Raw genomic sequence first — 27,993 nt, 5'->3', positions numbered from 1 at the left:
CCATTGTTTTGTCATTTTGTACTCCTGATGTGTCTTTTGACACCTTCCCACCAAGACTGCTTATTAAATGCCCATTGTGTACACAGGGTTAGGAGGCATGTTGATCTCAAAAGACAGTTTTTTTCACTATAGTGGAGACCATCCGTACTCTTGCTGTGCTAAAAATTAAATAAAAGACACTCTTGAATGACAGCAGGCTGGTTCATGCTGTGAACCGATGCTAGCCATTATTTTCACCCTTGGTGCCGGCCTGGAATGTGAATAAAGAGCAAGAAGCTTTGTTGTTACAGTGGAGCTGCTGTTTTACCCCCTCCACCAAAGGCAGCTGTATTGTTTGTTGACCCTGCTTCGGATGCTCTTCCATGGACACATGTATCTCTCATGACAGTAGGCAGTAGCAGTAGTCAAAGCATGCACCCCAAATGATGTTTACACAAAAAATGTAAAAATAGATGATACAACATGCTTGAAAAATTGATGATATAACACATCTGTAGAAGAAAACCTTGAGTTAAATGTAATCATGGTGGTAACGTACCAGTAATGCACACATTTTTAATGGCAATCCATCATATTAAGGCAATGCACCTGTACTGAAGTGTGTATGGCAATAGGTAGTAGTGTGTTTTCACAGGGCTTCTTTATTATGACATTATGAACCAAACAGAATAAATTGGCCCTTACTGAATGTTACGATCAATAAGGGTGATAACTGAGCAAAAAATTCACCCAGGCTTTTGCAAACTTTTATGTTGTATGTTGCTTCAGAGGGCCCAGCTTTTCATGTTGTAGCTCTCAGAGCCATTGTGCTATTTCATTTACTTTTTTATTTTGCAAAGCAGAATATAGCAGGGGTTACTTCCAGTAGAAAACACAGGTAGGACAAAAATGATAGTTTGTGTATATATATATATATATATATATATATATATATATACACATACATACTTACACATGCATGTATGTATGTATTTACAGTGTTCTCCTCAAAAAATATTTAACCAGTTGGGGGGAAACGTGGTCAAAAATTAGCTGGGAATCACACAACAATTTCAGTGTTCGCAGTTATTTGTGCTATAGGTGTCCAATAACCCCTAAACTTTGTTCCAGCTTTCTAGTGTCATATGTTTTGTAAAGAGTGTAAAAGTGTAATCAGTGTAGTGTAATAATTTAAGCTACATACACACGTGCAATTAGTGTACGAGTAAAAACTGCACGATGCATGAATGATTGCTGTACACACAGCTGCTCTATAGAGAGGGGAGGGGGAGAACAATGGAGCAGCACCCTGCTGCGTGCTCTCCCCCTATGCTTCCATTAAGGTCGTTCGTCGTCCATCGCCCATGAATACGCCAGTCGTTCGAACGAGGGACGACGGGCGCTGTAAACACGCCAGATTTCCACCTGATATCAGCCCTGAGCCGATTATCGGACGAGAACCATTGGACGTGCGTACGTAGCCTTAGGCTTAGCTCACATTACCATGGCACTTACTGCTTCAGAGTGCCTGGTCTCCGCAAATGATTAAAAACACTTCCATAGCAGTGACAAGTGTTTCCAGTTTATGGAGAAGGCTGGGGTAGTGAACCGGGTTTAAATGTTTAGCATCTGAAAATAAAACATGCATCTGGCTTAAAGGGGCTGGGGAGAGCACTGATAATATCTATATATATAAATATATATAAATATATATATATATATGTGTGTATCATAATGCAGGAAAGCTCCTAAATTTGTGGCTGGATTACAGGAAGTGTTAGCTGCATTACCAAAAATGACCCACTAAAGCTTAATAACAAATGATTTCAATAAGAGAAAAGCAATATAATTTTTAGTAATACAAAAAAAGTCACAGAATACCTATATACAGCTGCTTTGTATACCATCAACTTCTAGGACAATAATAAAAAAAAAACAGTTAAAAAGTACAATGTAAAAGTATAAATGTAAGAAAGTAAATGATACTCATTGCATATACAAAAATATAGCAGTTTATAGCATCTTCATGCAGATATTTCCAGAGTAACATGAATGAATGTTTTATATAGAAAGGGCAATGTTTAAAAGGACCCAACACTTAGGTTACCACCAATCTTCTCTCTGTATTACTTTTTGTCACTGATCTAAGTGAAGGCACATCCATCCATACGTACACATAATCAGCCCTATTTTTGCATATCAATGAACAAGCTGGAGTAATAGCAATAAACTAGGACCAATTTCTGGAAGTAACTAAACTACTCTGGAACTTTTATCAGGGTTAAATTCACATTTTAGGTTAAGATTGCCACCTCTGCATATGTGATACTGCTGATCTGAAACCTGTGTAGTAGACCATGGCACATGAATAATTGAAGAATATTGTGAATTTACCTACTACACATGTGATGTCAAATAATAACCTATGGCTAGATGTCACCTCACATATTCAGGTTGTGTATAGAACTGTAAGACCACTAAAAGAATGGATACTTACTTTACCCCTGGCTGTCAAGATGTAATATCTAGCTAGAAACACATAATTATTGCCTAAATAACTCAGGGACAATCTGAACTAATATAAAAGCAATAAATGTAATGATAAAAAAGCTGAGACTGAATTCCTCTTCAATCTTAATGTTACTGTTTTCAGCTACCAATAAGCTGAGATATTTTTGGTTTCTTTTGGTTCGATTTTGTCAGTGAATCTTCATGTAGCTTTGGCAATTCCGAGAAAAATACTGCAAAAACTTTGGTCCCTTGAATGTAATTAGATCTGAAAAAAAAACATAATATTAAGTAAAATTATGTTCCGTCATCTAATCGCAGGTTGTACCCTGTAAATGCTATGATTGTACTAAAGCTGTAATGTCTAATAAATTGCCTTGTTAGTTGTTTTGGAGCAAAGACAAAGTTATTTATAGTACATTATATGTCTTACCTGCTTAACTTCTCATTTTGGGAATGTTCCCCATCATCAGCTCCACCAATTGGAAGCATCATTACCTTCTTTTTGGTTAGATCTTGGAAAATTCTGGCTAGTGGTATAGTTGAGCCATCCCTGATCATGTCTGGCATAACACCAAATACTGCAAAGAGCAGAACAATACGTAATATACTGTGCATGTAAAACAGAAATGCATCTAAATATACCATACCCCATGATTCAAAATTTGTACCTTTATATTTTATTCATTATGTCTCATATTTTATGTTTCTTAATTTTTCACACATTTTTACCTAAATACCTGATAATGGTGATATTAGCAATCGTAAATAAGGTTTCTTATTATAATTTATTATAAAGCGCCAGCATATTACACAGTGCTGTACAATAAATAGGGGTTGCAAATGTCAGACAGATACAGGGCAATGACACAAGAAGCTGAGCGGACCCTGCCCTGAGGAGCTTGCAATCTAAGAGGTGGTGAGGCAACATACAATAGAAGGGGGAGATATGGAAAGGTAGGAAGTAATGAGGATTTTAGGAGACAGAAAAAGATGGATAGGCAAGTTTGAAAAGATGGGTTTTGAGTGCTCTTTTAAATGAGCAGAAAGTAAGAGCAAGCCGAATAGGATAAGGACCACAAATCCAGAGGGCAGCTCTAGAAAAGCTTTGGAGCCATGCATGTGACAAGGTTATGAGTGAGAAAGTCAATAATAGGTTATTGGAGGGGTGGCTAGGGGTGCATTTTTGTATCAGGGCAGAAAGGTAATTAGGGACAAGAACTGCGGAGGTTTAGTGTAAAAATTGGGACACTATTTTATAATACTAGACTTTAGGATATCAAGCTGTGACCGATACCTCAGCATACAATGAAGAACCAATGGAGAGAGGTGCCAGATACGTTAGGGAAGATTAGTCAGATTGATCGAGCTTGGCCCAAAAATTAGGGTTATCAAACTCTTAGTTACAAAATGAAACCAAATTTGAAAGGTTAAACTAAGAGCACTTATTGCCATACATTGCCATACTTTCAAATTCAGTAGATAAGTAATAATTCATTTATTTATTTAGTAGATAAGTGCTTGCTGATGTGGAGCTGTGATTTCGGTTACTTAAAGCCAAATGTCCCCACAATGTGTATAGCTGCAGAGTGGTAACCTCACCACAACTTGCTACTTTTAGGACCTATTCACTTAGAGGGTCAATGGACACAACCAAAGAGAGAAGATACATCTTCTCTGTATTGCTATTTATTGGGACACATTGTCAATTGTCAACTCCACTGTCATGGTTGCCAAACTGCAAAGGCAATTCTATTTCAGTTGAGTAGAATTTACACTTGATATATCAGAATCAACCAAATAATTTTGTTGCTAGAAAACACATATAGGGATTATAGTTTTTTAGTTATATTGTATAATAGTGATTTTTACAATAAACATTACATTTTTATATCCATAACACTCATATCCTTTAGATTACCCTTTGTATACCTTTTGGTGTTTTTATGGTTAAAGGCTGACATTTTGATAGTTTGAGTGAGTCTGGGATAGTTTGAGGTTTTGTCTGATATTTTTGAGGGTAATCCAAAAAAAAAAAAATTTTAATTGATTTATTTAGCTTTTTTTGTGTCGCCTGCTGTTTGAGCTAGCTATAATTATTCAGCATAATTAAGGAGATGGAGTTAAAGGGGAGTGCATACACTGCCAAATAACTGCAACTTGGCAGTAAGGCAATGAAGAAATTGAATTCATGCCCTTACTTGTAATCAAAGAAGATTACAAAATATTTCTGTTTAGAAATGTCACATTAATTTTTATTGTATTAGAATATTCCCAGTTGATTAAGGTTGGCTGTGATACAGTGTGAACAAAAAAAGCTATGTTAACAATTTTAATATGATGGATAAATCAAGAGTAAAAAGTTGTCTTAATGGAAACACACACCATACCTAGCAACTAAAGCCATGAATATACCTTTTAAAAAAGTTTGTAACACTGGCAATATTTATTTTTTATTAGGTCATTTGGAGATTTACTTTAACAATTTTAAATATTATTTTAATACCAGAAAAGAAAAAAAAAACAATGCAGAAAAAATATACGGAAAACATAATATAAAACACAAATTAAAGTTAAACAAAAAGAGGAAAAAAATTAAAATTGGAAATCCATCTGGTTCTTGGATTGGTACATTATATTCAGATCTTGGGCTGAAGCTTAGTTATCAGAGTCACTCTTTCACAGTGATGCCTTTAGGGGATTTGCAAAGTAAGAAATCTAAAACATTCCTTGGTGGGTAATCAATTAGTGCCAGAAAAATGAATGTCAGATTTACTGCTTTCAAATAGACCCCTTAGTATTTAGCCACTCAAGTTAATGAAATATTTTAGGCTGCCTGCACGGTCCCTTTCTCCTGCCATTGCGAAGGGGGGGAGCATCCATTATCCCTACACTAAATCAAGGTCTAACAGTGCTGTAAGTATGGTGGAGTTGGATTTTAAAATGGTGAAGCATGTTGTGTGCTTTTTTAGAACACAAATATCTAAATGGGCCCTTAATATTCTCTAGGAGTTGGTAAATCATATGATCGTAACTGTAGTTGTTGTGAATAATACTTTAATAAAAATAACTTTTTATTGGACCTGTGTTACACAATGGACATAGAAATGCAACAGATTCTAAACATCCCGTATGACTGATTATGTTTGAACACATTGGGTCTGATTTATTAAAGCTCTCACAATCAAAGACTCAAGAAGGTAGACTATCATAGGGGAAACTGGGTGATCCAGCAAAGCTGGATTTGATTTCATCAAACTCATTTGCTATTAGTTGACAAATCTTTTCAATTCTGGATGAGATCAATTCTAACTCTCCTTGATCGCCCAGGTTTTCCCCTTTTGATAGTCTATCTTCTCCAGTCAAAGCTTTAATAATTTAGGCCCGTTACTTGTATGTGTAGACTAAGAGTCATTTGACTGTATTTTTTGGGAAGGAGGTGCTGCAATAAACATAACTGACCTTTTCGTATGGCAATCTTAGCTGCTTCATACTGAGGATCATTAACATTAGCCACCCAAGGCATTGCTCCAATTTCCAGGGAAACTTTCAGTTTATTTGGACTGTTCAGTTTGGCAAATACTTCTTCAAGATACTTTTTAACCTGGAAAAAAATGAATATGCACATATTGTACTCCATATTTTATCCATAATCATTTCTCAGTAGTATGAAATCCTTCATCCATTTGCAATGATGTAAGTATTTGAGAATGTACTAGGAACATAAATCCAAACTGAGTCATACGAGGTAAATCACCACCAGTCATAGGAAAAATAAGTACAGTTTTTAACTTTTTATTTTGTATAATCCCAAAACATTTTGTTTATAAAAAGTAGTAGTAGTAGTTTTCCATCTAGGGTAAACAGGGAAAAGTATTATTTATTTTATAACTATATAAATAATATTATACATTATAAAGTATATTGTATAAAAAACAAATAGTGTCACCTGACTGCCCTTTGCGCCCAGCAAGGTATACATACCCATCCACACACCCTTGCTACTTCTCAACTGCAAGGGTACTCAAGTAAGACCCGTTGTCAATGGCACTTTTCCATAGTGTATCTCACCTGACCACATTGAGGGTTTTATCTAAGTTCGAGCATTTCTGTTTACTAGCGGCCAAGAAAAGCATTCTTAAAAACTGGTTGTAACCTTACATCCCGACTATTATTCAGTTTCAAAATTACCTGCTGGGTTTGATGGTTATAGACAAGACAGAAGCTACTCAGCACTTGAATACCCACCCGCAAAGGTTTTTTGGCACTTGTATGCCATACTTACAACATATATGATCCCCTAGTCAACTTCATGATATTATTGAAATATTTAGAAATACAACTTGGTATGACCAGGGGGCGGTTGGGGCCGTCACATAAGTAATGTACCCTTGTCTCTGGATATTAAATTAAACATCCTTGAGATATTTTTACTTTTGGTATAGTTCTTCTTCAATGTATGTCGTAACATAGCGATAGTCTATGTGAACGAGAGATGGGGCTGGGTTTTTTGATTGGATATGGTAGGTTTACAGTTGTTTTTTTTTGTTTTTCTGGTTACTGTTTGTTGGTTACCTGTTATATATTGTTTCCAAGGTTGGGATATAACAAAAAATGGAAAATGAGGGTGTGGACAAAATGTTATGGGAAGCGAATTTACTTGTATTTTACTGATGTATTCTGTACTATTACATGTTGGTTTCTGTACATGATCTACTGATTATGATTGGTATTTTTTAAGACTTCTGTATATTTATATATATTTTTTGATTATTTTGTATCTTTTGTCGTACCTTTAAAATAAAAATTATATTTAAAAAAAACAAAAGACCCGTTGTCAAAACGTACTCAGTTAAGTTACCCTCTACACCCCCACATGACAATATTTAGGCCTGCAGTTTGGCCAATCAGGCCTGAACACTGTTAAATTGGGGTAGGTCACATGATCCTCCTATACCTACATAGTTACATAGGTTGAAAAAAGACATAAGTCCATCAGGTTCAACCACTAGGAAAATAATATATCCCAGATATAAAACCCTGTAAGACATAGTTGGTCCAGAGGAAGGCAAAAAATCCCTGGTACAATTTGCTTCAACAGGGGAAAAAATTCCTTCCTGATTCCATGAGGAAATGGGATGTTCCCTGGATCAACAGTATCCGTTATTTTGACTTTAAAGCTTTAATACCCAGTAATATTCTGTGTTTCTAGAAAAACATCCAGCTTTTTCTTAAAGCAATCTATAGTAGTTGCTGAAACTACTTCCCGAGGGAGCTGATTCCACATTTTCACAGACCTTACAATGAAGAATCCCTTCCTTATCCGGAGATTAAACCTCTTTACCTGCAGACACAAGGAATGCCCTCTTGTTCTTTGTAATGATCTCAAAATGAATAATTGGGAAGAGAGTTCTCTATATTGACCATTTATATATTTATACAAGGGTGATCATATCCCCCCTTGACCTTTTAGAAGGGGTGTTTTTATATTATAAAGATTGTTTGAAATTACAGTAAGCCTTTAAATGGAGATCGAAGCTCCTCAGAAATGATCTATTATACAGTTATTTTCAAGACTTGCAATGTATTTCAGAAATACTGTTTGTGCTATAAACTACACCATAGTGACAGAGGGTGATAAAAGAATCTGAATCATCTGAAGAGGTAGGCTGTTGGGGTTCTGCAGTTAACAAGCTCTCTTTTAAAATGCCTCCACTCTCTTGTACCTCATGCTGAATTATTTAAAGGAATGCTGCACATAAATGTTTACAATGATGCAAATGATCTATATTGGTTCTTCACTTGGTTGCCTTGGCAGTGGTATTCAATGTGATTTAGGCAAATGGCTTGGTCAATTTAAGCTGTGCAATGCTTTATGCCAAAAATTGGAGGATTATCATTACAATGAATTGTGTTCAGAAATTTTCATGACGTCCCGAGTCTGGGGCCAGTTTATACTTGCACAAAGCTTTAAACAGCAGTACAGTAAGCTTGGATTTCAATTAGCACGCATCTAGCTGAAATACAGAATTTTCACATGGTCTACTTTTCTTCCTATTGTTATACATACCTAAATTTTTGGAAATATATTTTAATTAACTCACTTGCATATTGTAAATAATTTAAATAAAAAATCATCATAAAAACTGGGAACATACAATTTATTTTTTTTACTATTTAATGTTTTCTGTCCCCTCTAACTTAGTTCCCTTATTATTGTATATTATGGGGGTGCAGAATTATTCTCCAGTTAAAATCAGCAGATGGTGTGTAAGTCTGTATCTGCAGTTCCCTGTTTTTAGAAAATTCAGGATCTACAAATGGGACTTCTTTCACATTCTTAATTACAAGGGTATTATTCTGCATTAAAGACATTATTATGAGTTACAGACAAATCCAGTTTTCCTATAAATCTCCTTTTAAAAATTCTGGTACTAAAAACATTTCTTTCTGCGTAATTACAGCATTTAGTAGCACTTGAAAGGAAAAATAACCTAAAGCCAATGTCACCTTTAATGTAATACCTGCCTCCAGTACCTTTCTCATGTTTTACCATACAATGGCTGAAGCATTATTTTTGGTTTATACAAAATTAGATTCCCCCTATATACATACAAGATACTACTGGAGCAGGGTTACATTTACAGTCTCACTGTTCTCCATTACTAAATATATTTACTGTTCATGTGTTTGCTTTTATATTATTTTATATTATATGACCATTCGTATTGCATATTTATGACTTTGCTGACATTTTGCTAATCCATAACAAACTTCTGATTCGTGGGAATTGAATTTCACCTTTTAGGCCCAGTGCACCACCTCTGCCTGGCTAGATGTACATCTAAACCAGAAAGTGCAAGACCAGGAGTAAAAGTTTCTGGGAGATTTTCTTTCAAACAGTGCAATCCAGCAATACTGAGCAGCCTAGATGCATGTTGCACTATGGTGCTTATTCAAAAGGCTGGTAATTCAGTCATGTAAAAGAGAAAATGTGACACATATAACTGGCATGATGTATTATTTGCATAATAGGAAGTAACCAAAATACAGATTGGTCATGTGGAAAAAAAAGACATACCCTTACATTTTTTTTCACTCAATACAAATAAAATCAGAATTCAAAATAGTTCTAGAGTAGGTGCCAATATTCAGAATCTTCTTAAGGATCACACTGGTGGAATCTTTATTTTAGGTATTGAGTTTCGGGTGTTTTCGGGTATATTTGCAAATTATTCCTCTGCCAATTTGCTCTAAATTTGCCTATAAATTTAGTTTATAAATTTAGCATTTCCTATTGTGACAGTAGTATTTTGACAATTGGCCACTAGGTGGCAGAACAAGTCATTGTTTTATTAGGAACTGAAACAATGGGCCTGATTATTAAAGCTCTCCTAAACTGGGGAGGGGACACTTTCATCAGTGAACCTGGGTGATTCAAAAAACCTGAAATGGATCTGGTCCAAGATTTGCTAACAAATAGCAAATGACTTTAGGAAATCTTTTCCAGGTTTGCTGGAAGTTCACTGATGTATCCTCAGCCTTGGGGAAATTTAATAAATCAGGCCCAAGGAGTGAACAGGAGTGAAATTCACTTGTCAGCGAATTGACAAGGGAATAATTTATAAATAGAGCCCTTAGCTATTGACATATGTGGTGTCATCGTCCCAAGATCAAAAGAACTATAATTGGTCCTCATATGGATCACCAGATTATTTGAACTCAATCATACCACTGTAAGGAAAATAATCTACAAATGTCACAGGACTCCTAATTCATTGTTTAGAAAGAGGTCTTCAAGGATCCCATAAATATATGGGTGCATTTGCAGATAACAGCTGGTGTTACAGTACATGGATCTACAAAGATATTGCACTAATTTAAACTGCATGGGATTTGTGGATATTAATGCTGAACAAATGGTCTGTTCTAATGATTGCCTGTATAAATGTTAAGAGAGTCAATAACTTTCATGTGCTGTACATACACTTTCACTTGACTGTAATTCTTTTCTTGAGTACATAATAAAGTTTCCTAATTGTCCCTAGAATTAATTATTTAAGCACCCATTACCCTTGTGAATGTTTGTGGTGTTTCTTACCTGCTCTTCCACTACAGGGATTTGCATATTTGGAGCTTGCCGAATTGAGAATTTTCCAATCACTTTTGAAGGAATTACAGTTTTGGTCCCAGTTCCAGCAAATCCTCCCTCTATACCGTGAATGGAGAGGCTGGGGTATCGCCACATATGCTGAAGAATTTCTTCCTGCAAGAAGGCGGCAAATATATGAGAAGCAAGTCAACTTTACATTTTCAATACAAATTCCATTTTAGATCCAGTAACATCTTCACTGGGACTTTGTGCTTCATCCTAACTGCTGGAAGGGACCACAAGGGGACTGAACATGGGTACCTGAAAACATCACAGCTCCGCATCCTGCCTCAGTACCACTCAGTCTGGTGCAAATAGTGAGTTGGCTTTTGGGATAAGTTATGTAAATAATAAAATAAAAGTTGCAGAGAAATGAGATTAGACAATTTTAGTACTGATGAGAAGCCTATGCAAGACTAAAGGTAAGTGGTAATAGTATGCACAGTTGTGCAACAAGAGAGTGCATAATATTTAATCGTTATTTAAAAATATGTTGGCAGCGTGGATAGCTCAGTGTAAAGCACTCTTTCTGCTGCAGCGATGGGACCTAGGTTTGATTCCCAGCCACGACATTATTTGCAAGGAGTTTGCAAGTTCTCCCTGTGTATTTGTGGGTTTCCTCTGGCCACTTTAGTATCCCGCTCACCTGCAGTTAGGTTTATTGGAGAATAATATTAAATAATTAAAACAATTGTTGAGCTGCTCCTTATGAAGCCTACAACATATATAGAAGTATGAAATATACAACTAACTACAAAAAATGTACCCTTTAAGGAATATTGGTATTCTTTAAAATGCTAAAGTGCCTTCAATAATGTAAGATATTCGGTCATCTATGGCCAACCTAAATTTATGCATCAATCTAAGTAAAGTTGAGGTCACATACACCCTGATATTTGCACAATGTGTGGAGGCCTCTTATGGGTTATATGTGATATTGACCTAAAACCCACCTATGGGCAGAAAAAGGTTTTTATAGCAGCACTTAGTTGGGGTGGGGGTGACACAGAATTCAGATTCAAGGCTAGGGCCACAATGCAGATAGTTTAATCCCATGAAATATAAGTGCTTTTTAAATATCACCTATATAGCTCTGCTCTGGCACTTCATATTTTTCCCCAATAGCAAGTAGGAAGCTGTTAAAGCTGACCCTTGAGTACAGAAATCTCTAATAGAAAATTCTATTATATAATTCTATTAATGCTGTTTTATTTCGCAATATAGAAGGTGTAAAGTACATGTACAAGTACAGTATGTCTCATAATTACCATAAAACACTTGTATAAATGTATTCACTAATCATCCAACAAACTCACATTTCTTGTCCTGCCAAACAGTCATTTATTAGTAAATTCATTCTGCAGACAATCCCTAATAGCTTTCCATATGCTCAGTCCCACCCCAGGCTGATAAATAAGAGCTATATCCCATAGAAACCAGAACAAGTACAAACATTACAGAGCTTCCAATGAAACTGAATGCAAACAAGTCACAGAAGGCCCGGTAATGGCATTATTTAAACAGTAAGGACCCATAGCGGATAGTTTTTTGTAAAGAATTTTATGTAGGTAGTAGCACTACTTTGAGAATTATATGAGAAAAGCTTGCTAGGGAAAACTTGAAGAAGATTATAAAGTTACATTTTTAAGCTTGGACTAGAGTTACATTTATTTGTTAACAATGTTATTCTGAAATCACACACACGCACTCTTATATTGATTTCAAGTTTTTGCTGTAAACCATGGTGTCGGATTTTTCTCTGCACTGACAGAAAGAGGCAGTATAAACTGAACAAATAATTTCAACCTTGGTGATTGATGATTCATCTCTCAGTAAGGCAGCAATACAGGGTGAAAGTCTAATGTCTACAGGTCTCGTAAAAAGATGATAAAGTTTAGACCTTTTTTTAAAATCATACAATAATGAATGTACGGTTATTCAAGAGATGGATTGTACCTTAGTGCTGTACAAAAATGAGTTCACTTCTGTATTGTTTTTGTGTTCTTCTATATCAAAATCTATATTTTCATACAACTTTTGCTCTTCTTCTGTTACTGGAGGAACATCATCATAAATTCCAGGAATTAGGATACGACCAGTAGAGTCCACAAGATTTGCTACAGTATGTGAAAAGAAATGGAGGAATAAAAATATTTTTTTTTTTTAGATTTGAATAGAATGGTAAAGGCAAGAACATCTGTCAGGTTTGTATTACTATCTGTGTCTCTGCTGGGGAGATTTACTTTCAGTGTCACAAATAATGAAATAAGGTGTAAATCAAGTTGCCACCAGAATTCAAACCAGTTTCAAAATTCTCATCATAATTATGTACATATGGCTGTGGTTACCAATATACCATATATATTACCTAATAGATATACCAGGTCCCTCATTGCTTCATGGATGATGCCTCCAAATGTTCCTGAGTGCAAGTCCTTTTTACCACTTTCCACCTAATACAAAATATCATAAATCCATCATTTAAACTGCTATGCTAAGTAAACATTTACATATTATTACAGAGGTCACAGTAGTAATGTGATATAAACATGGAAGAGCTACTAAAACACAAAAGCACAAATGTGATAACATGGTTTGTCTCATTACAGAAACCTTTTATCCTTCTGATAACAAGTGACAAATATGATTGAGGATGCACAAGGTCAAGAAGAAGCTATATGCAGAGGGCCCCTTCACTTTATGTCACCACCAATGCAGAAAATGTAAAAGATTTGTTTTTTAGGACACTGTGCTAAAATATAGCACAGGATGCCATAGAACCCAAGTAACCCACTTATTATCTGGGTTTCCCAGGTTTGCCCATGAAAGTCTATCTTTTCCAGTTTTGAAGAGCTTTAATAAAAATGATTGTCTGATCACACAACAAATCCAGTTTAAACCTAAATTTTATTAGTTATGCAGGAGTTTATATACATTGACCTATATAGGTTAATGTATATAAAAAATTAAACATACATGAAAAAAGTAAACAAAAATGTTATGTTACTGTAAAGCTATATACACTATACCTATAAGATATATGAAAGTACAATAAAATAAAACAATATTGTATATTACTGTACCACCATGTATACTCATGAGACATACATGAATATAAGAAATGTGAAATAATGATATATAATAGTGTAAAGCTATGTATAACCATAGGCATAAAAGAATACAATATACTGAAATAATATTGTATATTACAGTAAAGCTATGTGTACCTATGAGACATACATGAATAAAATAAACCAAAATGACCTTGTATGTTACTGTAATGCTATATACCTATAAAATTCTCTCTGCTTTTTATTATGGTCCTTCCAGTAACTTTTGCTTTAAAAAAGACTTGAATAACTGGAAAAGTCATTCTGCAATAAGCTAGAACATTATTAGCCTGAAGTAGAAAAAGGATTAGTACCTCTACAAAAAAGTAAGCATTGCCTCTAGTTCCATAGGTCAATGCGGGTTTTCTGCTGAGCCACACATTGTCAGAAATAACAACGTAGTCCACATCACTGAAGAACTCCTTGTGTTCCTTAATTAATTCTTCTAAACCAGGGGACCCTGTTTCCTCCACTCCTTCTATAATGAACTTCAGGTTTACAGGGATGTCCTAAGAAATAGAAAACAGAACATAGATTAGATATAAAATTGCCAACACTATGTCCACATGTGGAATGAAAGATAAAATAATGAACTGCAGGAAAATATCACAAACATTTATTTCATTCATTCATTTAAATATATATGCAAAAATATAATTATGTTACTTTTTCAGTATTGACTTCCGGCTGCTATAATTTACAGTCATGTTATCCAATGAGGGCTGTGGTCGCAATCAACTGTGTGTATATATGCATAGAATGAGAATTAAGTTAACCTCATCAATGTGCTTCTGTTTCTTCATTCATCTCCATTCAGAATTCTACTAAAGTAAAAAAAGGGTGACTGTCCTGGCTGAAATGCCTGGATCTAAAGGCTGAACAAAACCTCAAACCCTTGGGAGACCCTCATATATCTATTTTAACTGTTGGCCTGGAATAGTGACCTTGCTTTAAACGAAATAAAAATAATGCACCATGTAGTCACAAGAATGGATCTCAAAGTTATGACTGTCCTAAACATTTCAAGGTTTCAAGATGTTCTCTATACTAAACAGATTGTATGTTCTCACCACATGCCAATCTTTAGGGTCTAGTTATAAAAGCTGGAGGAAAAATAGGACAAGAGTGCAGTTGTTACCCACAGTCACAAATCAGATTCCTCTTATACAATATAAAAATTGAAATTTGATTGGTCACAATAAGCAACAATTTATCTTTTTTCACAGTTTCTTTTGTCCAGTTTTTTTAAACAGTCCCAATCTACCCTTCTATCAATTATCTTGGTAAAACGTTTTTTTTAGTTTAAATGTTTTGGATTCAAAAACACATACGGTTTTTATTTGCTTAGCTGTAAAGATTATTCCCTCAAGGACACATGATCACCTAATCTGCAAATCAAACAGGTAGCAACGGACAAAGTGACTATTATGTGTAGTTGAGACCCTAAGGAGATAACAAAGTTGCAGAAAGATTTTTTGAAATTCAATTCTAATGTTAATCAGAAAAGCAGGCACGGCTGACAGGAGGGCGAGAAAGCTTATGCTATGTACATACATGAAATGATTCTTCTCCAATACCAACGGTCGTGGTCTTCTCGGGCGAGAATCTGACATATCTACAGCTGTCTCCTGATGTTGTTCATGGATTCATCCTGAGGACCAATGACCGATGTACAAGTCAATGGAGAAGAAGGGGTGCTGCTTGCGCATTCTCCCCCCTCACCTCTCCATAGAACTGCACTGTGTGTACAGAACTTTTTCATTCATCTGTCACTCTTTTATTGCTGGATATTATCCTGAAATATTGTATCCAGTGACAAAAATTGCAAATGTTTACGTAGCTTTAATTCTCTGTGCCTTGTACAGCCACTCAGGGAACTTTCACTTAGGCAGAGGAAGCTCCATTCTGACTATGCTGTCTTGTAACATTACTGCTATCTATAGTTAAAGGTATATTGGAATGTTAATTTTAAATGTCTTGGTTGTCAGCGCTTCTTTAATGTCACATATCCCATTAAATTCTCTTTTTAGACATGAAAAAACTCTGTCCCTTGAAAATATATTTTTGTACATTTTTGTATTTTTATTCTTTTACAGCAATGTCAGCTGGAAACAACTAAAAGTGAAAAAGCTTACATGTCAGTGTTTGCTGCTAAAAGACACACAAGCCATATAAATCATCCTGATGTGCCAGCAACAATGACAAATAAGTTTACACTTAGGCATACACGTGCTGAATTGTTGCCCAAGATCATCTCGGAGCAAAAGTCTAATGTTGTCTATGGGCCAAAAACACTAACTTCACTGAATTCAGGTAACAGCAGAGGGGGCCACCATGAATACCCCCCTGTGTGTTGCTGAATATACTACACTAATATTCCTGCCCCGTAAGAGCATTACACGCAGGGTATTATCATGATTGAGTAAAGAACAATATTTCTTTTCTGTAGGCAATGAATGAAGGGTAAATCTCACCTTATCAGAGTAATAAAGGGAATCTCATCTTTTCAGTAATAACACTGCCCTTGTAAGAGAGGGTCATTTTTACTAGGATAATATTTTTTTGAAATAGTTAGTTATATGGCTGTCACAATGCAGTTCAAAAATAAACTTTATTATGATATATTACAGGACAGCTCCTTATGGACTATAGGTGAAAGAAGGAACTCCTCTGTTACAACTAGTTCTTCTAGCCCCTGCCTTTTCTATTTCAAATCTAATTGTAAAACAGCCTTTGACATCCTGCATTTACCTACTAGACTTAGACACCATAATTCTGTTTGGTCCTCTACTATGGGGTTAAAGGAGATTTTTTATAAACCTGTAATTTTCATATCAGCCTTCTTTACAAATGTTTGTACCATATATTGTTTCACTCGAGGGAGATAATATTAAAATTATTTGAAATTTTATTGCACAGTCCAATTGCTTTAGGTTTAGAATATAATGACTACCACTTCTATGTGGAAACATGGAAGGTATCATTTCATTCAATTTACATTTTTTTTTACCTTTTTCAGTGATATATATGTTTCAATAGCATTAATCCAAGCTAACACGGGGCCTTTGTTGTCTGTTGCACCACGGCCATAAAGGTTTCCTAAAAAATAAGAACAATGAAACTTAGAAAATGTATAGTAATACATATAATATAATATATATATATATATATATATATAAATTCCCAGAAACACACCTTCCTCTTAGACTTTAAACAGCTATAATTGCAATCAGTATTAAATGAAGGTGAGCAAGTCTTCTTTAACATGCTTTAATATTCAGAAACTATGGAGGTGAATAATCGAAGGAGCTTAAGCTGGTTACTCAGCAAACTGAATTATCAAACTACAAAAGGTAAATTCTTTGCCTACTTCTGCATGTAATGTTAATGCTTATGTAACTGTTACCAATGTTTCTTCTTGATTATATACTGTTGTTTTTTTCGTTCCATGTTATATTGATATCCCTCCATCTTTAATATTCAAAAAAAGTCATTGAAATAAATGTATGTGTTTAGCTTAGTGACTGTATTTAAATTGACTTTGAAAAGAACATCTAATCATGCGCAAGACAACTTAAAACAAAAACACAATTTTTGCTTGAACATGGATGGCTGAAGAAGCAGAGCTCCGCCTCATTCACTAAGGTAAGTGATTTATCCTTTTCAGAGTAATTTTTCCAATCTAATATATGTATATATATATATATATATATAAATATATATTTATATATATAAATATATATATATATATATATATGTATATATATATATATATACACACGTACACACACTAAAACGAAAAGCAGTTCACAAATGACATGAAACAACATTTTCACAATACCAACCATTAACTTCAGTCAATGTGTATGGATCAGTTTTCCACCCATCTTCCTTTTTAGCAGGTTGGACATCCACGTGTCCATAAAAACAGACAGTGGCCTTTGTGGGATCATTACCCAACGCAGCCAAGATTGCTGGAGGGAATTTGATCTTTTGTCCACCATGGAGCTGTGGATAAACAATTACATTTATATTGCTGAACCTTTGTATTAAAATGCAATTACATACATTGGGTGTAATAACAAACATCTTATCAAACAGAATAGAGTCTATGACAAAAATGTCGAGGAAGAGGAAGCAAAACACTCTACATGTTCTTCGGAAATATAATCTTACTAATGTGATTGACTCTTTCAGTTGCTGCCTGAACTATTCATATGATGTTTTTGTCACTCCCTGTTATGATGACACTTAGAGCTTGTTGTATTAATGCTTTCCAAGACTCCAATTAAATCCATTACAGTTTTACAGGATCACCCAGGTTCTCCCCTGACAGTCTATCTTCTCCAGTCTTAGAGATATTTAAAAAATCAGGCTTTGTGTTTTATTGAGTGGCTTGAAAAATTACTGTCTATGCTTTCATGTCTAAATATTGCAGGAATTGACATTTTCTTGCAAACAGAAATCTGTTTTAAAGCAAAATATAATAAATCAGAAGGGTTACCCTGTTCTAGGGTAAGAATGCTTACTCACTGTACATTATCTATGGAGAAAAAATGTTATCTATTTCAGGTTCTCTTTTGATTTATACCACAAACACCACCCCTTCTTCTTATCTCCTATAAATAGAGGGGTGTTGATTTGTAAAGCACAGAAGAAAGTTGATAACATTGTATAAGATTTTGTTTCAGGTCACATGAAGTTACATTTTTACAAATTTATAATACAACAATATTTCTAACAGGGTCAATGGGTACTTTTTTCTACCTGCAGAAAATGTACCTTAAAAATGTAATGCAGCCACCATCTTGGAACTCATAAGCTGCAATATATTGCAATCATGTTTTTGTTTTCAAATATTCTTTATTATGTTTACGAAAACAGAATAAGTTTATCTGTAAATTGTTTTCTTGTTTTCTATGTCACCTACCGTTTCAAAGCCCATGTCTACTTGCTGCACTGTGGCTCCTAAAGTTTTAATTCTTTGGGCAGTTACCTCTACCATTCGGATTAATTCTTCACGTAGTTGAGGGTCACTGGAATCACTTGGAATGGCTATCCAATCTTTAAGTTCCTGCATGACAATAAATACAGGCATTCAAATAAAATATACAAACCATGCTCTACTATATTCATTGTTTGCTGAAATTCAGGACAGTTCTTGAAGGACTAGGAAAAAACTCACGTAACATCAATACTGATCCTAGTAGGAGAGGTTACAGAACAACTATTTAAACATGAATTTCCACTGTTCACAATGAAACTTTTAATACAACATGGATGCTCATACAAAAATCATACACTGCGATCATATCTGGCCCAGAGACCTGAGACGTGGTCTGCATTCATACAGTTGCTCTTGGTGTGTAGAGGCTTTATGTGGCCATCATTGTTCCAATAAGTATACTGCAAGCTTTAGATGTCATTGTTTGTCTTCCATTCCCAATTCCAAAAAATGGGTCAAATTGTTTTGCTAATAATGCCACTGATCCCCTAGAAAGGGTCCACTATACCAAATGTATTAATGCTGCTAAAGGTTTTTATAAAATCATTGGAGATTCTGGGACATTTCTACTTCATGGTCTCACACCTTCATGATAAGCTTCTGCTATTGAGATTCCAGATTTGGGGCTAAAGTCTACACAAATATACAGCGGCCTATAACTGATTTATGTTTTTTTCTGGTTATTCTATACCAGGTACCACAAACATCAATCCTTACCTTTAATTTTGTGGTTTTCCTGGCAGTTGGACACCCAGCATCATCTAGCTCTTTCCCTACCAGCCCTACTGTCCCTGGCCCACCCCTTTCATTCACTGGATTTCAGTTTTCTGAAGGCTCAGCATTACTTATGGGCATAATCACAGGAATCTATGTACAGCACAGTTACATAAATCCTTAAATTCAATCATGGACTCACAGTTAGTCACAATGTAAACTGAATTATACCTGCAGCACATAGTGGTAAAAACCCATCAAATGCAACGTGCAAAAGGAGTGCACCTGAAAATGTATATTTGATCTTTAATCTAGTGTGTCTTTATATTATCTTTATCAGAAATATTTCATATTACAGCTACTTTCTGAAGACCTCTTATATACTAACTGGCTCTGATATAGTAACAGGATCTGTATTCTGAGCATCTGGAGAAATCTCAGTAGCTGCTCTAACTTTGCACATCTATAAATCAAAGCATGAACCTTATTTTCTGTAATCATTGGATAACATTATGTGCAACTCACTTCCATAAAGCTACTGCATCTTCTGATTTTATCACACAAAACTCACTAATTAATAGTTTACATGTTACTATCCAGATTGAGTATACAGATCAGCATGACCACTATGCCTGGTATGCAACTATTAAACAAGTAAAAATTGTCCTGCCTTCTGAATGTATAACATAGGTTCTATTTTACCTGAACAAAGTCATCCTGATGAGCATCAATGTACTGAAAGAGATCTTCAACCAGTTTCTCAGATGCATCAGTAGTGAACGGCAGCATGATGAGCGGAATAATGAAGATCTATTAGGAAAAACACGATTCAGTAAAATACCCAATGAAATAAATTCTGAATTCAACAGTTTTGTTCCTTGTATTGCTGCTTTAAATATTTAGTATTGCTTAGTCAAGGGATTAGAAATTTTCTTTGTGTGCAATGATTATAAGCTCAAAACAGGCCTTTGTTCCACCCCGAGTTGATTGCATAATGCCAATGTCCCCTTGAGGCTTTCCACAGACATAGGAAACTCCAGCTGCACTGATATTGTGAAACTAATTATCATTTGAATAAGGCTCTTACATCTCACCTCTCACACTGTATTTCTGCTGTGTTTCCTACTGTGCAAGACACACGTTAGTGTTTACTGTGTAAGTATCAATGCAATCCATAAATCAGGGACTGGGAAATATTAAAACCATATGTCCTCATGAGATATTTGACCCCTTACAACAGTAGCTGTTTTTTTTAACTTCAAACCAGTTTTGTTTGGCATCTAAAATATGTGAGTATGGCCAGTATATTTATTAGGCTAACTTACAGAAAGACATGACATTTTTAATCTTCATAATACTCATATGTCTGCATGTCATTTTAAACTAACCCAAGAGTTGAAAAGACAGACAAATGTCTGTAAACATTCTCTCCACTAAAAGATAGTCTATTCTCTTTAAAACATAGATAACATCAGCCAGTAGTCAAACTCCAACCAGAGATGGCTTCTAGGTTGCAAAATATAAGCCAAAGTAGACATATAGTGATGCAGGTGAATGGTCAGCTGTACAGACGTGAACCCCCTGCCCTTTGGCACCTGTCACAAGCAGTACCTAATTTTTGACACTACCGGTATATGCTCTCTTATGGCCAGCATCTTTCAATCCAGTTTTCCTGAGCCCAGACAGTCGTGTGACTTGTGACTAGATACTAAATGGAAATGTAGCACAGTGATGAGCTCATCTTTTTGCTACAATGCTTCCTCCTTCTTTCTGCATGCTTCTTGTCAGCATATAATCTTTTTGTGTTCTTGTGCTGCTCTTTTCTCTAACAATGGGGGAATAAAGAACAGGGACTTCAACATGCTAATACCAGGTAAAATTTAGGCAATTACAGTACACTGCTTGAATTTTAAGATTCACACCCATTGGTACAAATGTCTCAGCGCCTTAGATCAAATAAAGCCATCACTATCTGATCAGTGTGAGAAATGCCTGACCCAATCCTGGCATTCTTAACACTTCTCAAACCATCTTGTTTTCCCTACTTTCAGGACCTATTAAAAATAAGGGAAAATAGAAGGATATTGACATTTTATTCTTGCAACTAGAATAGCATTCCACACTATTGGTGCTCACAACATGCACCCAACATTGTGTAATAGGTTATTTATATGGATAGAATAACCCAGATGATTTTATTCTGACTTGCATTGCTTAGATGGTGTTAAGAGACTCTGATCTTCAATTCTATATCTAACTTGAGGGATATCCCTACCTAAAGCCGCATACACACGTGCAATTTTTGTCGTTGGAAAGGATCTTTCACGATCCTTTCCAACGACAAGAACCGCAAGATGCATGAACGAGTGCTGTACATACAGCACCGTTCTGCTCTATGGAGAGGGGAGGGGGACAGCGACGGAGCGGCACCCTGCTGCACGCTCTCCCCCTTCCCTTGCATTAGGATCGCTCGTTGTTCATCGTTCGTGGATGGTACGCCAGATTCTCGCCCGATATCCAGCTGATGCCGATTATCGGGCGAGAAAAATTTGACGTGTGTACGTAGCTTTAGCTTCATCACTAGATGATCAAGAGGAAGGTCACTCCACAATCCTATCTCCTGTCCCATACCTTCATTTTCACTTCTCATTTTAACTCTCTTTTAAATCTTATTCTTTCCTTGGTGTATTCTTTCTGGCACCTTTCTACTTCCTCATTATTTATGTCATATTTATGCCAAAGCATGCAGATACAAAACAGACCTACACTCTTAACTCTTGATTCTGGTAATGATATGTGCAGAGCTTGGTTTGCATTATAATATATACGTGTTCAACTGTGGTTACTAAGTTTGAAGAGAAATGAACCTATAAATTATGTTTGTGCCAGTTTTTTTTGTGTGGTGCATTTGTTAGTGCAAACATGCTTGCCAATATCAAACATGTGGTTTGAAGAAGTGATTTTGCCTTCAAAAATTTCATGCAGATAGTACCCTAGCGAGAAATAACCCTAAAGTGTATCTGTAGGCAAAACCTAGTTTTAGATTAGGTAAGGGGTTTACTCTATCAATCATCTATAGGTGTTTCTGTCCCCCATTGGGGGAATTCATCCCAGTATTTCTGCTGGTGATCATTGTCTCTGAGAAACTGAGGGAAAATCTAGTGTTTCTCAGTGTTCTTAGAATAAGAAGTAAAGGGCAATCTTCCAATGGGCACACCTGTTCTGGGAACAATTGTCAAAAAGGAGAATTTCTTTTACTTTGTAAGATTTTCTATAAGGCCATATTGTGTCTTATGAAAAAGGAAATGACCGGAATGTCACAAAATGCAAAAAGAATTTTTATTCCTGCTGGGCAAGAACACTTAATGATTGCACCCTATATAAACTGCAGTGACTGGTGTGATCATTAGTACACACAGTACTACATTTGGAATATGTCTCAGATCAGACTGATGACTGGAATAAGGCATGTATAAAATCGTTATTGAAATTATTGAAGTTCTGTAGTAGATAAAGCACTGGTGTATATTAAAACTAACAATGCAAGCTTACATAAAACCCACAAGCATTTGGTACAAATAATTCTTTACGTTGCTGCCTACAATGGCTTAGTTTCACAGGTGGTTCTTAGACAAAATCCAGAAGTCAATGTGACTTTCAGCATAAATCACAATTACCTCTATGGAGAGTTACAACACTACTACAAATAAGGTGAAAGGCATTCTGTTGATACAGTTTCTTAAAACAGTTACATTTATCAGTCATACCTGTTACTTTGCCCCAAAAGTCACGTGAACAATTATTATAAATGAATGTGTACAGTAAATAGTTAAGTTGATACATGAATCTCTGTTTATCTGTCAAATAAACGAGAAATAATACCCACCTCTTCTAGGTCCTTCTTGTATCTTCAAACAGCAACAAATATCTGTCTGAAGTTTATCCTGATTGAAGTCTATGTGATGAATTTAAAAGCTAAAAATTAACCTGACCTAATCTTTTCTTCCCAGTCATTTCTCAAGTATAAAACTAATGGACTGCTTGGAAATGTTTCTTTTAATCACTAATTTACATATAATAAACAGAACAGGAAAAAGGGTATAAATTCCTGAGTAGGATATAAAATAAGAATATGTATATATTGCAACAAATTATCCACCGGATGGCCAGGGGACAAAACTGTAGTTAGTAATGGGGTGTATCTTACACCCAGAATGGTGTTTGTTTCCTCCAATAGAATGTATATTGCAAACGTCCTGGTTCCTTTGCAATATTTCACTAAACATATGCTAAGTATTAATTGAGAATTGTTACCATGTAGTCTCACCCCTCCGCATGTGATTTATGAATGTTGTTTGAATTAGAGAAGACCTGGGGGTGAATCCTGAAATAGATTCCAGATGTTGGATACAGCTTGCTAAAGTGGCTTGGACTGTATTATAGATTATTATTGTGTCGGGATGACCTAAACCTTACCTTTAGTTACAACTTAGCTGGGAATGTGTTTTTTTGTGTCTTGCTACTTTGGGGGAAAAACTACAAAGCCTGGACTGCAAATAAAGTTTTGTGGAGTTTTACACTAGCATTCTCTACACTTCGATGTCACAATCTCATCTCTGCAGATTTAGCATTATTTACATTTTATAACTCACATGAGTATATTATGCAAAAATGAGTCCTAAATAACATTCCTAACACAAAGCAAGAGGTATTGTATTTATTTTCAAGAAAGTGTTCTTAAAATATCCCCACAAACAAACAGTATATTTTACCAAATAAAAAATGAACCCCCCAGCAGAATTATGTCTCGTTACCAATAAATCCTACTCAGTCTAAAACAGTTTATTTTATTCTATTGTGTCTGCTAAAATGTTTGGAGCACCCGAGAGATGCAGCTGACTCTGGAATATTTTATTTTAGCAATTACAACTCCTGCTTGTCCATGTGCTACTAAAAATCAATTCGCCAAGAAGAAATGATATGTGAATTACCATATGTAACTTTCTAATCCACAATACATTTAAAAAAGAGCAACAAAGAACATTACTTCTAGGGTAGTTGTAAAGAATAGGAATCAATCGCCATGTTTTAATGTATCTTAAAGTATTTTTGATATTCATCTTACATCTTTGTTTGCTTCAATATTTTTGTATAGATTTATAGATTAGTCACTAGGTGGTATGCTCAGTGCACCTCCTTTCCATTGCTTTAACTTAACAAGAATATGTCAACACAAAACAAATTCAGTTAATTCTGCAATGCATACATATCCCCTGGTTTATAATGTTTAACAAAATACAAGCTGATTTGCCAGAACTACAGTTCTCAAGACCAGCCGTGGATTGACAACCACAATCATTGCTAGTGATTGATAGCTGAGTCCCTGGTGCAAATCCCCCATTTTTTGCCTGGTGCCTCTGATCCCAACACTGCTGTCTGCTGCTTAATACAGCAACTGTTGATGCCCAACAAGTTGCTTCTGGGCAGCCACATAGACAGGGAGGCTTGTCTTTATGAGTGTACAGATCATCATGCAGCTTCCCCTGAGGTTTACTCTTGTATGGGACCCTGGCTCTGTTCTATTCCGGATTGCTGCCTGCCTTAACCTCGGCTTGTTTGACTATGTTTTTGCCTTGTGATTCTGTACCACCCTTCAGCTTCAGTTGTCACTAGTTCTGATGTGTGTGAGGGCTGCAACCTGGGCACCATCTCCCAAGTCCATCAACCTTTACAGAGTGCGCTAGTGACGCCAGAGGTGGGTGCTGTAGACTCTGTGCCTAGCCCAATCTCCGACCAGCTCTCCAGAAAGTTTCAGTTTCATGACAAAGATGTTCACAACACAAGTTGGTTTTATTGTGCCTGTAGTTGAGGTTTTATTTTAGATATATGTGTATATTTTATATATTACATATACTGGCTTCTCTTCCTGCTCACAATGTAAATCAGTTAGCCAACTAACATTCACTGTATTTCGGTTATATGTTATCAGCAATTTCTAGTGAGGCTATGATTGAAAATTAAGTGTGTGTATACGTTCCTAGTGGCTAATCTACCATTCTTTGTATTTTTAATAAAAGTATGGAAGAGCAATCATGTAAAAATGCACTACCTAAAATAACTTAAAAGAAACAAGCAGGCAAAGAAAATAAAAGAAAAAAAGTATTTTAAATGTTAAATGATTAATTGATACATCCCATCATTTTAAACTGTTTTTAGATCTTAAATTATTGTTTTATGTTATACAAAAATTGTTGATTTGCTCATGAAACATGGATCATAGGAATCATATATCTTTAATTGACATTTATAGTTATTGTGGGGCCCAAGCTAGAATAGCTTATAGCAGAGAGACATATTAGTAATATGTATAATATAAGCATTGTTAAATTATTTAATGTTTTCCAGCATAACTAGTTGTAGTTGTAAGTATAGGTTAATTGTGTTATATTAGAAGTTAAACTATGCAAAGCGGCTGGTGGCAATTTATTTTTTCACCAAGAGAGGTCATTGCAGGAGCAGTTACCAAAAAAAACAGCAGAAAAAGCTATTGGACAATCTATATGTATATGAATAGTAAAGGTTGTAGATCCTTACCATAGAGATGGAGCAATGCCATAGGGAATGTTGCATCATTTTCCCTTTCTGTCTATGTCCTTCTTGATGTCCGGTATCAGATTTCTCCAGCACGCCCAGCAATTTACCTCCTCCAGCTATATGTACAGTGTTAAACCACTCCACATGAACACAGAATAAAAATAGATTTATCCACATAGAGAACAAAAAAAAACATGTATGCAGAAAGCAGTAAAAGCCAAAAGGATAACAATAAAAATGACAAAAAGTAATTAAAAATGTAATCTATAAAAAAGTCACTTTAGCCACAGGCTCAACCGTGATCCCAGCCACTCCCATTCAAGTGACTGGGAACCATTTTTTGCATGTGGCTGCCCACAGCTGTGCAACTAAGTCACTTTTGGAAGCACATTTTTGTTTAAAGATTTGCACCCCAGTTGCATACAAATTTGGTTACACATGGTGCAGTTTGCTACTCCCACAACAGCAGTTCACTGTGTGCCCAGAAGCTGACAGCTGCATGGTTTTACATCGCGGGCGTGAAAGAGCCTATACATCCATCATGAATGATTCATTTATTGTGTCTGTATTATGATCAAGTTACTGATATGCACACATACTGTATATTTGTTCAATTGATTAGAAGCATATGTTAACAATCGACTGAGCAGAATTCATTAATCAAGAATCAGTTTAGAGCTCACGAAATCGGTCAATTGAAGGGTCTGGTTTGTGAATTTTATTCATCTTGATTAGTTTGGAGACATTGAATGATAAATTGAATGATCAAGATAAATATAGATACGTGTGTGGCCACTGATTTCTTTAGGAAGTAAGTGTTGTGACCACCAGGTCAACCACCAGAAGTTCTTCTAGTGCAACTCTCCTTCAATTCCGCCATCTTTGTTATGTCTACCTGATTCTGGCAGCCTGCCCCCTGAACATACAATACCAGCTCTGGACTTTAATGTGTTAGCACATGGTACACACAGGCAGATTTTTGTTCCTGTTTGATAAAATGATCTGATCAGGAGTGAATCTAAAGTAAAATCTACTGCCAGTTAACAATCATTTCTCCTCAGTCCATTTTGAAGTGAACAGACATGTTGGTAAATCTCAATCAAATGTACACATTGTGTTATATATCTTAGGTCTTAGTTGAATTCTGTACATGCATAGGCTAGGTAAAAATTGTCATCTATGCAGAAGCAAGGTGTCATTTTTTAAAATTCTTTTATACATGCAACCTCCTGAGATGTATGACAAAGATATAACACGAGATGTGGGTTGATGACAAACACAAGGGAAGTGGAAATGAGAGGTCAAAGTTGCAAAAATATAAGGATCAAAGGTATTTGCTATACATAACATAAAAAGTTCTGCAATTTATTAAGGGGGGAGAATCTTACATTTATCATAAAAAGTCTGCTTTAAAATACAGTTTATTATTATTAATATTATTATTATTATTATTATTAATAATAATAATAATATAATAAAATATACCTACCATATATATTTGAAAAGGTTACATTATTGCTATTGCATGCCCCTTATTGTTTTAGGACACAACTGTAATAAGAAATACATAGGTCATAAATCTATACTATATGCATCCATGTAAAGCATGCACTAAATCATCAATCCAAAAAACTAGCAGTGTTTGATATTTTTTTCCATTCCATTCCATTTCCATGTGTGGAAGTATTTTTTCCAATTCTATGAACATTGCTGCATGCACAATTATTGTATGAGCTATATGAGGTTAGACAGAGGAGTAATGCCCATCGTGCCATAGTTACCTGTGTCCTGTAGATCATGCAGTCTCTAAATCAGAGACATGAATAGCCTGGAGATCTTTTCAACTGGTCACAGCTGACAGAATTTTCACAATTTTCTCCTGTAAAGTCAGGCACACCAAGCTGTAACCTCTCTCAGTCCTCCCTAAATTT

General features: G+C 35.4%; 1 protein-coding gene across 2 annotated transcripts; it reads right to left on the bottom strand.

The window, feature by feature from the left end:
• Nucleotides 1-1,814: 1,814 nt before the first annotated feature.
• LOC140330927 (beta-Ala-His dipeptidase-like) lies at nucleotides 1,815-27,993 on the bottom strand. Of its 2 annotated transcripts, none has more exons than XM_072411518.1 (13): nucleotides 27,844-27,993; nucleotides 26,063-26,200; nucleotides 20,171-20,278; nucleotides 18,680-18,823; nucleotides 17,595-17,757; nucleotides 16,760-16,848; nucleotides 14,064-14,258; nucleotides 13,008-13,092; nucleotides 12,596-12,756; nucleotides 10,589-10,753; nucleotides 5,950-6,091; nucleotides 2,921-3,068; nucleotides 1,815-2,755 (listed from the first exon to the last, which is right to left on the bottom strand). In XM_072411518.1, exons 1-13 carry the CDS (start codon nucleotides 27,859-27,861, stop codon nucleotides 2,629-2,631), a joined length of 1,683 nt encoding a protein of 560 aa, XP_072267619.1. In that variant the 5' UTR covers nucleotides 27,862-27,993; the 3' UTR covers nucleotides 1,815-2,628. The 2 variants fall into 2 exon arrangements, with proteins under 2 accessions (XP_072267619.1, XP_072267620.1); XM_072411519.1 differs by having other exon boundaries at nucleotides 26,063-26,178; nucleotides 27,844-27,862.

Source organism: Pyxicephalus adspersus, chromosome 5 (assembly GCF_032062135.1).
Source record: "Pyxicephalus adspersus chromosome 5, UCB_Pads_2.0, whole genome shotgun sequence".
Lineage (NCBI taxonomy): Eukaryota > Metazoa > Chordata > Amphibia > Anura > Pyxicephalidae > Pyxicephalus > Pyxicephalus adspersus.
This window is presented reverse-complemented; position numbering and strand designations above follow the sequence as displayed.